Below are 16,487 nucleotides of genomic sequence, written 5' to 3'. Positions count from 1 at the left end.
ATTGAGGTTGCAAAAAAGTCTCGAAGGTACAGCAAAATGTGCTGTATCCAGTTTTCTAACGTTACCTGAATGCGTACCCAAAATTATTTCCACTCTTAAAATGCTCTTCGGCAGACCAGATCAAATTTTGGAAACTTACATAAATTCCATTAGACGTCAAGCACCCCCAAAACAAGAAAAACTGGAAACTCTAGTTGAGTTTGCCTTAGCAGTCAAGAATCTATGTGTTACATTACAAGTTAGTGAAATGACTGAATGCCTAAATAATCCCATGCTAATGCACGAGCTCCTGGATAAGCTTCCTTCACAAATGAAGGTGAACTGGGCCTTACATCACAGTACTCTGAAAAATTGTGATGGTCTGATAGATTTCGCAGACTGGATGTATAACTTGGCTACTAATGTATGTGCTGCTTTACCCACTTTAGCCATTGCAGGGCGTACGAAGCAAAATCATCACAATGAGCAGACAAATGTTCATAGTTCTGAGTCTGCATTAAGAAATGATGTGCAGTCACATGGCAAAATAATAAAGTGTAAAGTATGTAGTAAAACCTGCAGATATATATCGGATTGTAAACAGTTTCGAAAATATTCCATAAATGATAAATGGAAAGCCGTCAAAGACTTGAAACTGTGCAGATTGTGTCTGAAACGACATGAATTTCACTGTAAATATCCAGTAAAATGTAATGAGAATGACTGCCAACGGAAGCATCATCCACTTTTTCATAAAAACTTTGAAAGTGTTCAACAGAATTCATCATCCCAACCGAATGGAAACATAAGATCGAAAGTTTATCATCAGAACTCTTCACTAAGTGTTCGTTTCCGAATATTACCCGTTACCCTCAAGAACGGAGATAATGAAGTAACGTTTGCCTTTTTGGATGTAGGTTCATCAATATCGATGGTAGATGAAGATATCGCAAAAGATCTTGACATACAAGGAGAAACGGAACCTTTGTGTCTAAAATGGACCGGTGAACAGAATCGTATTGAAAAGAACTCAAGAAAGGTACTTCTTTCAATCATGGGTAATTTTACAGGCGCTAGGCTATTCAATAATCGTTCTGTACGAACAGTAAATTCCCTCAGCCTCCCGCAACAAACTCTAGAGATGGCAAAACTCACCGTTGATTACCCTTATCTGAAAAATTTACCCATTAGGTCTTATGACAACGTCAAGCCCCGTATATTTATTGGATTAGATAACTGGGACTTAGCTGTACCGCTTCGTGTCAAAGAGGGATGTGAAGGCCAACCTATCGCTGCTAAATGTAGATTGGGGTGGACAGTATTTGCGCTGTTATTCAACCTTCAGTTAGGTGAACAGTTCCATCAATTATCACATCTGCGAATGTGAAGACACCAAAGTGAGTAATGAAGAACTCCATGACACAGTAAAGAAATTTTTCACAGTTGAAAGTCTTGGAGTTAGAGCTACAAATATTATTTCCTCCAAAGGACTCAAGAGAGCAGAATACATCATGCAGTCCACAATAGTTCAAGAAGAAAAATTTTATAAAATTGGCTTGATATGGAAATATGACACCGTTAAGCTTCCTGATAGCCGTGGAGTGGCCCTTCAGAGGCTGGAGTGTATAGAAAAAGGAATCAGGCATGTTCTCGAGTTGGGTGTGAGAATAAATTCACAATTTGAAGACTTCATCAAAAAAGGATATGTGAGAAAACTCACTACAGGAGAATTGGCTCAGCAATCTGAAAGAGTTTGGCACTTGCCTATGTTTCCTGTTTTTAATCTGAACAAACCAGGAAAGTTCAGACTCGTTTGGGATGCTGCGGCAACAGTAAATGGAATTTCATTGAATTCGTTACTCCTGAAAGGTGACGATCAACTTTCTTCGTTACTAGGAGTATTACTAAGATTTCGAGAGAGAAGAATTGGATTTACTGCTGATATAAAGGAGCCGTAGAGTCAATTATTAAAAATCATTACGTAGATGACCTATTAGATTCCATGGATGATGAGAAGAGTGCTATTGAGATTGCGAAACAGGTAGCTCACATTCATTCTCAAACCAACTTTGAAATCAGAAACTGGCATTCAAATTCACAAATATTATTGAATACAATGAATCGGTCTTCTCAGAGCCTAGAAGAAATCGACATGAATATGGATTCCGAAGAAACTACAGAAAAAGTTCTGGGCATGTGGTGGAATTAAAACACGGATTATTTAGTATTCTCTCTGAAGTATGATAAAGGAACAAAGAAGTTCTTCAAGGCAGAATAAAGCCTAAAAACTGTATTTAAAAATTCTTGGAGCCACTTTTATTTCTTCATTTGCCCATACTGGTGTAGACTATTTTGGTCCAAAGAATGTAATGATTAGAAGACGTACAGAAAAACGTTGGGGAGCATTATTTACATGTCTAACAACTAGGGCAGTACATATTGAAGTAGCTCATAGATTAGACCATGATAACTGCATCCTCTGTTTTAAAAATTTTATGAACAGGCGAGGCACACCAAGACATATATATTGTGATCGCGGAACTAACTTTGTCGCAACCGAACGTGTTCTTCGTGAGGAACTTCAAAAACTTAAGACGAAAATGATTGCAGAATCTTTCACAAGCCCTGAATTATCATTCCATTTCAACCCACCATTATCACCACATATGGCAGGTGCCTGGGAGCGATTAGTCAAGTCAATCAAAATTGCATTATATGTTGCTTTGCCAACCAGAAATCCAACAAATCCACTGCTGAGAAGTTGTTTGATAGCTCCAGGCCGTTAACCTATCTTCCACTGGACCCTGAAGAATCAGAAGCACCAACCCCAAATTACTTTTTAGTTGGTTCTTCTAATGGTGACAAAACTATAGTGGATTTGGATGTTAATGCAAAGATTTTGAAATTTAGTTTTTTATGCCGGGAGCAGTTTGCAAATAAATGTTGGCGACGATTTGTTGCAGAATACATACCTGACCTATTGCTGCGATCAAAATGGTATAAACCAGTTCGACCACTACAAAATAGTAGTTATTCGTGATGAAGATCTACCCCGTTGCGATTGGTCAAGAGGAAGAGTAATAGAAATTAAAGTGTCACGTGACGGGCAAGTGAGAAAAGCCAGTGTTCAAACTTCGGCTGGTATTTTCGAAAGTAGCTAAGCTTGGCTTATTATGTGTGGACAAACCGAAGGATGGTACACCGTTTCATTTTGAAAGCGGTGTACCGGGCGGGAGTGTTAGAAATAACCATTAACATTTATTAATTTTTCAAAAATTATTAATATTTCTTTTTTTTTACCGTTTGTAGAAATTGATTTGAGTATTTCAATTTTAATCGTTCAATGTTATTATTCATCCTGTATGTATAAAAATCTCATCTGACGGGGGAAAGTTGTTGAGTAAAAAACGTCAAATTGAAAGAAAGATATTAATATTGAAATTATCTTTTGAGATTTGTTTGAATTAGGGACAATCGTAAGTTGAATAATGTTTGTTTAAATTGTTCATTTTCTTATTTGCGTTCTCTTCAGGAATTTGAGTATATATAGAGATATACATTATACATTGTTATGTGTATAAAGGTGCCCTGTTGAATAAAATTATTTGCTAGTAAAACTAGTTACAGTGGTTTATTGATATATACTGCAAATTGGTCTCTCAGTAACCTATTCAAACAAATTAATCTCAACACCGGATGTTGCTTGTAATTGTAATTTCAGTTTTTTGGTTAATACAATTTTTTTGAGCTAATTTTTTTAATTTCTTCACAGATTCTTTCAGGGATTTCAAATGAATTCATATCATATCAGACAATGGAAGTCGGAACTGATGAAATGCACCACGATACATTGTCAACCACCTTCGAACAAAATATAAAAATTTCCTTCCTGTTGTCGCGCAACCAGAAGAGAATATATCCAAAACAATCGTACCTTCCTACGTCTTCTCCTTCTCTTTCTCCTCAAAATAAGAAGTGGTAGTGCTTCTTCTTCGAAATCCATATTGAAACTGGCACTGAACTCTATCGTATCTCACAAATAAACTTCGAGAATTCATATCAAGATTCAAACTCTTGAAAGAATACCTTGATATCACTCATTTGACAACTGTGTATTATAGTTTAGTTCAGTCCCAACTTTCATACGGCATAATAGGATGGGGAGGAGTAAATGACACACACTTGAATTGCCTCAATATTGTACAAAGAAAAATTCTTAAAATCCTCTTGGGCAAAGGAAGGATGTATCCAAGCGATAATTTATACAAAGAAAGTGGCATTTTCGATGTTAGATAACTCTATTGCCAAAAAATGTTGCAGAAAATATATAAAAATGAAATTAAAATAACACGCTCGGATCACCCATACAATACTAGGAGATAAAAACATAGTGTTGTGGTTCCGAAATGTATCAAAACAGTGGGACAGAGACGCTGCAGCTATCTGGGTCCAAAAACTTGGAATTTACTACCTAAAACCATAAAAACTAGTCAAAACTACATTGAGTTCAAGAAACAAGTAAAAAATTGGATAAATAGTTATGACAGAGATATATTCCAAAAAAATATTTTACTGTAAAAAGTGCAAAAATTCAAACCTGTTATAATTTATAAGTTTTAACAAATTGTTTGTCATATTCAAAAGACAATGACATATACCTCTAATAAGACTATAGATGTGACTTTTTACCGACTGTGATATTTATCTCATGTGATACCTTGCATAAATCTGTTAACCATCTATTGGTGATAGTTAGATAATTTGTAATGTGATATATGTATATTATGTTTCACTGAGATTTCAAACCGATCGTGTTATTCACTTGATCTGGATGCGACGCTTTTACCGACTCGATTGTGATATTTATATCATGTAATATCTTGCATGAAACTGACAACCAATCATTGTGATATTTTAAATATTGTATTATGTGCTACATGAATGTTTTTTTTGTCATTTTTTTTTTAATCTTCTCTAGAGGCTATATCACGCACAAGGAGCAATCTTAAGATTGTTTCTTCAGTGATGCCATTGTTTATTTATGCATCTCTCAAGCACTACTGATATATTCAATATTGTAATTTTTTGATAAATAAACATTATTATTATTATTATTATAATCGATATCCGGAAGAAAACGTGTTTTCCATAACATTTATAAAACCTCATATTAATGATGTTAGATGTAAGAAATGGATACATGCCTCCAGAAGAGTGGATTTAACAGTGCAATAAATGAATAAATATTCATATGTATGCTCTTAACATGAAATGAATAGTAAATTTTTCATAGTTAATTACCAATGATTAGAATGAGATATAACCTCAATCGATCATTAAATTATATTCATTCATTATATTTAATTAAATTTATTTCATCACCATCTATATTTGATTCATATTTCACTCGGAAATAAATCTGAAATTCATAATCATTTTGAATCTCTTTCATTACAGTTTGAATCTACCGCTACTCTTTTACTAGAGTCTGTATACTAACCTGTCTATTAATTCAATTTTTTTCCAGTTAGGTACTTTCAAATTACGGCATGCAAGCCAACGTTTTAATGTTACAACATTGTTATCCTTTACAGTTGCAAATTTTAGTTTTGGTCCAGGAACATCTTCTGTTGAAAACATTCTTTTTAAATTGTACTTTACCATATGTTTATATGAGGATTAGGCAGTGTTTGTCCCTACCGAACTACTAGCGCTGCTAGTGAGTGATTTTTCGTACTTCAGGAAAAATGTTCATTGAATACATTCTACAAATCTAGAAGACCTGCGACAGATAATTGTTCGGGAATGCCGATTTCTGACTCCGGATATCTTCAATAATGTTAGGAACATTTTCGAAAGTAGGCTGCATTAAAGTATGGAACAAGATGGATGTTATTTTAAACGCTTCATCCGTTGACTGTGTTGCCATTGATATTACTTTTGTTGATTTCTTCAATAAAATGAGCCACAGCGAATTTTATGTTTTTTTCTCAAATAAAACGTTCAACATTCAATTTCTTAATAACGAATGAACCAATTTCCGAAAAAAAAATTACAGAAATAATAGTAATAGACTTTTCAAATGATTTATCACTCGATGTATCACTTCACCACCCTACTGACCGCGGGAGGGGGGGTGAAGTTTCGGGTATGATTTCCATATTGGAATTAGCCCCGACATAAAAATTGACGTGTTTTTTGAAATTTGTGATTACACATCCGTTTTTGATTCACAGGGAGGGTCAAGTTTTCGTTGGAACGCCCTGTATATAATTTCATACGTTCTCGATGAGACATTTGTGGTTCGTGATATCACCATCCGTTTTTATGATTGAATATTGATTCAGATTTATTTTGAGGGGTTATGTTTTGAAATGTGTTTTTAGGCTGGTTGTCTCATCTTGACGGGGGCTGGTAGTCACATGTGACAACCAACACCGTATATGTGTGCTGCATTTTTTGTTGATCATGATCGACTAGTATTACACGCAGTTATACTGTGTGCTGCAAGAGAAGTGAGTTTGGGTTTAATTATTTTCGCATTCTGACGCGGTTTTGTAAAAGATTCACACGTTGTTATCACAAGTTGTTATCAATGCCATCAACAAAAATTGGTTATGAAAGGTATAGGCAAATCTTCACCGACGAATAGAAGAAAGAATTAGTAAAATACATACTTTTGAAAATATTCGAAAAATAGCGTTACATTTGCCAGGTTACATTTGCCATTATTGTGATTTCGAATTAGTAGAAGATTCGAACCTAAATTGACCTTCACCGAGCTGATAATAGAATGAAATATATTTTATAATGAATTTAGTATATTAGAAAATATGTTAAAAATGGGTTTGCTAAAAAAATCCTGGACAGACTATTTTTAATTACTTTTTGAAAAATGATTTTCAATTAAATTTTGCAACATCAAGATAATGAGAGAATTTTTGTCCTTACTTGAAGTATAAAACGTATAGAATGTGCAGCCGTTGGGTTGTCTATTACTTACCTGGGCGAACTACTGGTTTGTCAGGTATAAACAGGTATATCGATGCCAGTTACTTTCACTGATTAGATAATAAAAGAAAATGTATATCATCATAAGTGCTGTTTCATTGCGAACACGTTGATATAGGGTTGTCTCCAGAAAATTCGGTCCTGTTAGAGGTTTGCGAACTTCAAAGATTTGAATTTCAATGCGCGTGGAAATGTGTGACAGAGAGATCCGAGGTAAGTATACTGTGTAATAATGAAGGACCCAGCATCGTAGTCGCCTCGAATGGGACCTTGAATATTAGAAAGTGCGCATGCTCGATATGTAAATTATAGAGGGTAGAGGTACCTCTACCACCCTCCAAATAGTAAACAGTGCGCGTTATTTTGGAGCAACTGACATTTGGGTTGCAAAAAAAATAATATATGTATATATATACCGGGTGTCCCACATTTTATGTGACAGGCAATATCTGGTTTGTTGAAGGAGATACACAAAAATGTTTCATACAAAAGTTTTAGGAGTTCATGAGAGCTATATTTTGATATAATTTTTAAATATACAGGGTGTTTGGTGTAGGTGCTACAGACCAAAATTCCATTTTTTAAAATAGAACGCCCTGTATATCATTACATATTCAGATGCTACGTTAAATTCTGATATCATTTCATGTTTGGTTTTTGAAATTCGGTTACGGCGTTGTTGAGTTATTGCTTTAAATGTAAAGTCTTGAGAACGACTATTGTTTTTGAAAATATCTCATACAATTATTCTCTCTGCATCATATCACATGAAAATCAGTCACAATTTTGGGTGTTCTAAGTAGTGGTTTCAATTTTGAGTTGCGGAATTCAGTCAGGAATCATTTTGAATATGAAACAATTGCAAAATTGAAAGAGGTGTATTCGAAAACAAATCTTTAATTAATAACAATGTAAATAATATAACTTGATAAATCATTTCATAAGAATGGTAGGTACCTAGAAATAAGTCATGAAAATTGTTCAAAGTGATGCCCATTAGATATTATACAGGCTTCGAAACGTCGAATCACTTCTCTCGTACAAGTCGCTCTTATAATATCAGGCGTAATATCACTGCACGCTAGTCGAATTTTCATTTTCAGATCATCCACATTCAAAGGGGGAGTAGTGAAAACAATATCTTTTAAATAACCCCATAGGAAAAAATCAAGCGGTGATGAATCTGGGGAACGAGCCGGCCACCGAATTGGACCCTTATTACCAATCGATCTATTTGGGTACGTTCTATCCAGATATTCAGTAACAACCTGTGAATTGTGAGGAGGAGCACCATCTTGTTGCCACCAAATTCCTTGTCGTTCTGCTATGGGAATATCTTCCATCAACTGGATCAAATCATTTTCTAGAAAATGTAAATATCGCAATCCATTGAGATTTTCATTGAAAAAGTAAGGTCCTATGATGCGGCCATTGAACAATCCACACCATACATTAATACCCCAAGTAGTTTGAAAATTACTTTCGCGGATCCAGTGGGGATTTTCTTGAGACCAATAGTGACTGTTATGTCGATTCACAACTCCATTATTGTGGAATCGCGATTCATCGCTCCACAAAATGTGACTGAATATGTTAAGACTTTCATGTAATATTACCTGAATACAAGCAATGAATTCAAGTCGTCGTTCAAAGTCCGTGGGTTTCAAACCTTGTACCAACTGAATTTTGAATGGGTGGTATTTATTTTCATTCAGAATTCTCTGTACATTAGATTTACTCACACCGACTTCTTCTGCAAGAGTACGGATAGAAACATGTGGATGAATGATAATATAAGCCAACACATTGATCTCTAAATCTTCAGTTCTAACAGACCTCGTATGATGACGATGCTTTATAGTAGAAGGAAATGACCCAGTTTGCAATTTTTCTACAACTCTCGAAAAAGTCATTCGTGACGGAATGGGTCTGTCTGGAAAATGTTCTTGGTATAGACGTTGTGCTTGACGGCAGTTTTTCTGACATTCCCCAAAAATTAATAACATATCAATGCAATCACTTAGACTAAACGCGTAAGGCATACTGGAGTTTTCGCACAAAGAACACAGTTACTGTTTTGCAAAGAATCACTGAATCGAACTGACAAGTAGATACAATTCAACAACATTTGTTACTATGCCATCAACAAGCATAAGCTACTTGATGAAATTGTGCAATATAAAGCAATTCACCCTCAAGTTAGTCACATTCTCAAGAATTTCAATATTATATTCAACTGATATCGATATCGTATCGTAGAGGTGAGAATAATGGTTTGTATTCAGTAGTAGTCTAGTTCAATTTGGTAAAAGATATAGACTGGATTCGTGTACGAGTAAATAAGTTTTTTTGAAACTTTATATTTAAGGAAAAGTGCAATAACTTAACAACGCCGTAACCGAATTTCAAAAACCAAACATGAAATGATATCAGAATTTAACGTAGCATCTGAATATGTAATGATATACAGGGCGTTCTGTTTTAAAAAATGGAATTTTGGTCTGTAGCACCTACACCAAACACCCTGTATATTTAAAAATTATATCAAAATATAGCTCTCATGAACTCCTAAAACTTTTGTATGAAACATTTTTGTGTATCTCCTTCAACAAACCAGATATTGCCTGTCACATAAAATGTGGGACACCCGGTATATATATATATATATATATATATATATATATATATATATATATATATATATATATATATATATATATATATATATATATATATATATATATTTGAATATATATATATATATATATATATATATATATATATATATATATATAAAATAAATAGATAAGTACTCTTTGATCATTCCCATATTGATTTCAATTTAAGAGCCACCGGTATACAGCTGTTTCAGCCTATTGGGCATCGTCAGTACCGGGCAGGCGGTCCTCGATTGAAGACAAAATGAGAAAAAACCAAGAAAGTACTTAATAAAAATAGCTGCGTAAACGCAAGCGAAACATAAGTGGAACCACCTATTGGTGTGACACCCAAGTCAACTTGCCAAGTTTTTATGTCAGTGTTGGTGGTTTGACCAATCAACCGACAACTGCGGTAGCAGAAATTTGGGAAGCTAACCTGAAATGCCATCGGAAAACGAATCCACATGTTTCTAGAAATGTTATGAAATCTAGAAAGGTTAATGCAGTCAAGCTGCTGGAAAATAATTCCATGAAAATCAAAAAATAAATAGATAAGTACTCTTTGATCATTCCCATATTGATTTCAATTTAAGAGCCACCGGTATACAGCTGTTTCAGCCTATTGGGCATCGTCAGTACCGGGCAGGCGGTCCTCGATTGAAGACAAAATGAGAAAAAACCAAGAAAGTACTTAATAAAAATAGCTGCGTAAACGCAAGCGAAACATAAGTGGAACCACCTATTGGTGTGACACCCAAGTCAACTTGCCAAGTTTTTATGTCAGTGTTGGTGGTTTGACCAATCAACCGACAACTGCGGTAGCAGAAATTTGGGAAGCTAACCTGAAATGCCATCGGAAAACGAATCCACATGTTTCTAGAAATGTTATGAAATCTAGAAAGGTTAATGCAGTCAAGCTGCTGGAAAATAATTCCATGAAAATCAAAAAATAAATAGATAAGTACTCTTTGATCATTCCCATATTGATTTCAATTTAAGAGCCACCGGTATACAGCTGTTTCAGCCTATTGGGCATCGTCAGTACCGGGCAGGCTCTTAAATTGAAATCAATATGGGAATGATCAAAGAGTACTTATCTATTTATTTTTTGATTTTCATGGAATTATTTTCCAGCAGCTTGACTGCATTAACCTTTCTAGATTTCATAACATTTCTAGAAACATGTGGATTCGTTTTCCGATGGCATTTCAGGTTAGCTTCCCAAATTTCTGCTACCGCAGTTGTCGGTTGATTGGTCAAACCACCAACACTGACATAAAAACTTGGCAAGTTGACTTGGGTGTCACACCAATAGGTGGTTCCACTTATGTTTCGCTTGCGTTTACGCAGCTATTTTTATTAAGTACTTTCTTGGTTTTTTCTCATTTTGTCTTCAATCGAGGACCGCCTGCCCGGTACTGACGATGCCCAATAGGCTGAAACAGCTGTATACCGGTGGCTCTTAAATTGAAATCAATATGGGAATGATCAAAGAGTACTTATCTATTTATTTTTTGATTTTCATGGAATTATTTTCCAGCAGCTTGACTGCATTAACCTTTCTAGATTTCATAACATTTCTAGAAACATGTGGATTCGTTTTCCGATGGCATTTCAGGTTAGCTTCCCAAATTTCTGCTACCGCAGTTGTCGGTTGATTGGTCAAACCACCAACACTGACATAAAAACTTGGCAAGTTGACTTGGGTGTCACACCAATAGGTGGTTCCACTTATGTTTCGCTTGCGTTTACGCAGCTATTTTTATTAAGTACTTTCTTGGTTTTTTCTCATTTTGTCTTCAATCGAGGACCGCCTGCCCGGTACTGACGATGCCCAATAGGCTGAAACAGCTGTATACCGGTGGCTCTTAAATTGAAATCAATATGGGAATGATCAAAGAGTACTTATCTATTTATTTTTTGATTTTCATGGAATTATTTTCCAGCAGCTTGACTGCATTAACCTTTCTAGATTTCATATATATATATATATATATATATATATATATATATATATATATATAGATATGTATATTTAAATATAAGGAATCACACGTTAAAAGGTAAGACCTCGTTAGTCCTTAGCTCGCACAAGTTTCTCAACTTCTGAGAGTTGTCGTTCGTATGGGGGCGACAGCTGATTAACGGAAAAACAGATTTTGAACAGAATTTGATATATATATATATATATATATATATATATATATATATATATATATATATATATATATATATATATATATATATATATATATATATATATTTATAATATAATCATCTAAATGCCATTCGAGGCGACTACGATGTTGGGTCCTTTATTATTACACAGTATACTTACTAACCAACGTGTTCGCAATGAAACAGCGCTTATGATGATATACATTTTTTTTTTATTATCTAATCAGTGAAAGTAACTGGCATCGATATACCTGTGTATACCTGACAAACCAGTAGTTCGCCCAGGTAAATAATAGACAACCCAACGGCTGCACATTCTATACGTTTTATACTTCAAGTAAGGACAAACATTTTCCTATTATCTTGATGTTGCAAAATTTTATTGAAAATAATTTTTCAAAAAATTATTAAAAATAGTCTGTCCAGGATTTTTTTAGCGAACCCTTTTACAACATATTTTCTAATATACTAAATTCATTATAAAATATATTTAATTCTATTATCAGCTCGGTGAAGGTCGATTTAGGTTCGGATCTTAGACTGAATAGTCAGTGAATTTTAGAGTTACCAAATATGATTTCGCTAGGATGAGTATTTTTAATTTACATTGCGACCTGATGGAACTCTATTATATGTATTGAAGTTACCAGATGGAAGTTATTTATTTGGAGCAAATATGTTTTTTTCCTACAAATATGACATTTTTTTCTCTTCTGAGATATAAATAATTACGTATTTTATTCCACTTTTAATAAAAAAATTCATTTGAATGTTTTTATCCTTTAAATACTCACGTGACTATACTTTCCCCAGATGCTTTGACAACTATCCTCGGCCCGGGGTTAAAAGTCACTTTATTTTTGTCATAAGAATTGTTATATTTCCTCTATGGATAATATTGGAGAAAAAAAATAGTATAGAAATGTTATTTATTGATGAAAAAATATCATTGATAATTTATGAAAAAACGGTACTGAAAATGCAAAACCCAACAGATGTGACTTCCAATCCCGGTCTCCCCCATGTGTATATACATGTGTATAGATGGAGCTGAAAAGTTTTACTAGTCGTGTGGTCTAAAGCACACATTTGAAGTTTGTTTGGAGATTGTTCAAACGGAAATGAAACTGCTGATTATTCGGAAACGACCAACTGGATTTTCAACAGTTAAAAAGTATTGAATAGAGAATTGAAATACATATTGAACTATTTATTACAAAAATCTCCTTTTTTTTTCAAAAGGAAAGTGGGTAGCACTCTCTCGGTAGCACTATTGTCTTCCTTATCAAAAAGAACTGAAAATTATATCTTCTTACGGTAGTTTTGTCAGATCTTTGATATATTGTTCTGTACAAAGGTTGAAAGGGGGGATTACTTATGTCCGCAATTTATAATAAAAGTGTAACGCCGCTATATGTACGAGTATATGAGAGATATTTAAAAAAAACTACAATTAAGTGTTGAAAGGGGGGATTACTTATGTCCGCAATTTATTATAAAAGTGTAATGCCGCTATATGTACGAGTATATGAGAGATATTTAGGAAAAACTACAATTGAGGGTCTTCAATAGTGCAATTCTTTTGATAATTCTGGTCTGTTTGTCTGGGGGTTTTGTGCGTTAATCTCAAATACGGCCTAACAAACGCTCACTAGGACACAGTTTTACACAAAGCCAGACTTTTCCTATGAACATGTCGTAGGATTTGGGGTTTAGGTACCAAACAAATCCATTGGATTTATATGATGATTGTCAGACCAATAATCACTTATGGTGCAATTGCCTGGTTACTGAAGTCTTTACAGATAACGGCCCAGGCGAAGCTCTCTAGCTTACAGAGACAGGCTTGTCTGGCCATCAGTGGTGCCATTAGTACCACATCATCAGCGGCTATGGAGATCTTTCTAGATCTACCTCCTCTCCACATTCTTCTGGAGAGAGAGACTAGACTGCCAATTGCACAAATCAATCTAATACAGAGTGCAACAGACTGTTGGTTGACACTGGAAGTCACAGCATACTGGAAATGACCTCTGACTTTATGCCTCCAACTATTCACTATGAATTGCCTTATGAAGTACTGTGCTTAAATAGAGAGGACTGGATCCTCCGGGAGAAGAAAATATTGAGAGCAGATAGTTGCTGGTTCACAGATGGATCAAAAACAGCTTCCGGTTTTGGTGAAGGTGTTTTTAGTTGCAGACCCAGGATAGAGATATCAACCTGCCTAGGAGCTATGCGACTGTATTTTAAGCGGAAATTTACGCTTTTGAATTATGTGCGGAGGGAAGAATCCAACCTCATACACAAGTTGATGAAACTATTCTGGGACAGTCAAGCGACGTTGGAAGCTATTGGCTCGCACCGAGCATTGTCTAAATTGGTGGCAAATTGCCGAAAACGACTCTCCTCGATAGAAAAACTTAACAGATTTTCTCTGGTCTGTATTCCTGGCCATACTGGCTTAGATTTGTATATGGTAACATCATTTGTAAACAGCATGCATGATGACGCTGACAAGTTTTGCGATAGGTCATCAATATATAAAATGAGCGGACCTTATACAAAACCTTGGAGTACCCCATGTTTGATGATTCGGAAGTCTGATTGAGAACCCTGGTATTGCACTGTCTGGAATCTGTTGGTTAGGTAGGAGGAGAAGAATTCGTAAGCTGTTCCGCGTATTCTGTAATATTCAAGTTTCTGAAGAAGTATTAGATGAGTAATACAGTTGTCGAAAGCCTGGCTGAGTTAACTGAAAATAATACAGATTCTATACCAGTAGCGCTATCTGTGTGTCGCCCACGAAGTTTCCAGCCCATCTAAAATGTGTTTTTTGTGGCCAATTTTCCGGAAAAAACCTCCGCAAAATGGTTCAACAAATACATAATATACTCAAAAAATTATTAATTTGAATACATTTATAATTTGATAAAACGATATATTGAATAGTAATTGGATAGGTTGTATCTGTGTAAGATCTAAACATCATGGATTTGTATTTTTTTTGTTCTCAATTTTCTATTCATTTCCAACTGGAAGTTTCCCACTTGTTATAGATTGATGAGGAACTGGAAAACCACAGTTTCCCCTTGACAATAGGAAAGTTCACCTCTCCTGTTCGCTGTTTGACTTGAAACCAATATAACGGTATATTTCAGCAAGTATGCTTGGAGACATTCGAGCATAACTTCACATTCTGTCTCATTTCACAACATGATTTCTAACATATTTATGAAAGTAATAGTTATTTTATTGAAAAGATTGACAATGAAAAACGCAACTCTATCAGGGTAGTTTCTCACATATTGCTTTTCCAGGTCTGGATATTTGGAAACGTATGGTGCCAAGTGTGGTTGGCTGTGGACGTTTGGATGTGTACAGCATCCATTCTAAACCTTTGTGCGATCTCACTCGACCGTTACGTTGCCGTCACTAGACCGATAACATACCCAAGCATAATGTCCCACTCTCGAGCAAAAGGCTTGATTGCAGGAGTCTGGATCCTCAGTTTTGTCATATGTTTTCCACCGCTTGTTGGCTGGAGAGATCGTAAGGTAAGATATAGAGGAATTAGGTGACTGATTAGAAGCTTATAGGCGAGAAATCATAATCGTGGTTACATGAAGAGTTATTATTTGAGAGGTGATGCTATATATGGAGCCGGTATTTCAGAAAAATCGAAATGATAAACGTTTTACATCAATATTCGGAAATCCAAAATGAATAGTCTATAAAGATGTTTGCACAGAATACTTGTAAAAATCCGTTCCAATAACGCGGCGTCAACTTATCGCATCTGTCGAGCAGATATCCTTGATATCTCAGTACGACGAGTATGTGCTCAAAAACCAGAAATCTTTGATTCGAGCTTGAGTCTTGACACGATACACTTTTTTTCATTTGTATTCAAATTTGTATAATGAGTTGATGGATGAGAATTAAACTTCCCATTTTCTAGACCACTTGTACGATACAGTTTATTGTATTCGTTTGAAAGTGTCCTAGTAGGATGAAACTGCAGTAACGTTGGTTACAATCACAAGTGGTATAAAAACATGGGCAGATTTATTTCCCATTTTTCAAAAAAAATTATAACTTACCTTGGACCTAAACTTCACAATACTATAACTGGATCATTGAAAGGCATGAGAAGCGAACTCAAATTTAAAAGAGAGTTGGAAAATTTGTTGACCTCTCTATGCCCCCTCCCGAGTTGAGTGCCCTATGTTGAAATCTTCCCCATACGGTAACTGTGTGCAGAAGATCCCATCTCGTCCATCCACCTCCGCTCCTCCGGAGCGGTAGTAAACTTAAAGATGGACATTTCAGCAAGATTGACATCTGACCTTCTCTAGTCGAACGTCAGCCTTTAGGTGCTTTTACTTCCTAATCTGATGTCAAATTTGTTGACTTAAGCATTAGCTTGTACTTATACATGAATTAAGGAATAACCATTATTATAGGTGCCTTCAAGAACGCATCACAAACATATCTCTCACTCCCTCTCTCGTCATATACAAGCTTGCTTAGGTAGCTCTAACTTTCATTAGTTCTTTCATTAGGTTTATGTTATCTCCAAATCTATCTATAAATGTGAAGTTTTGTGAGGATGGATAAATGTATGTATGTATGTTTGTCTCTTTCACGCCTAAATGA

At 35.1% G+C, this 16,487-nt stretch overlaps 1 protein-coding gene across 1 annotated transcript in view; it reads left to right on the top strand.

Moving 5' to 3' along the window:
• Oamb (Octopamine receptor in mushroom bodies) overlaps nucleotides 1-16,487 on the top strand; it is a 692,882-nt gene that overhangs the window by 407,391 nt on the left and 269,004 nt on the right. The window contains exon 4 of the mRNA XM_074172398.1: nucleotides 15,149-15,385. Coding sequence (XP_074028499.1) covers nucleotides 15,149-15,385 — 237 coding nt within the window. The remainder of the gene's footprint in view (nucleotides 1-15,148; nucleotides 15,386-16,487) is intronic.

The sequence above is a fragment of the Leptinotarsa decemlineata genome, unplaced genomic scaffold (assembly GCF_025532065.1).
Source record: "Leptinotarsa decemlineata unplaced genomic scaffold, Ldec_3_MD MMD2_tig00000090_RagTag_RagTag, whole genome shotgun sequence".
Taxonomy (NCBI): Eukaryota; Metazoa; Arthropoda; class Insecta; order Coleoptera; family Chrysomelidae; genus Leptinotarsa; species Leptinotarsa decemlineata.
The sequence above is the reverse complement of the archived record's forward strand: the minus strand, read 5'-3'. Positions and strand labels throughout refer to the sequence as shown.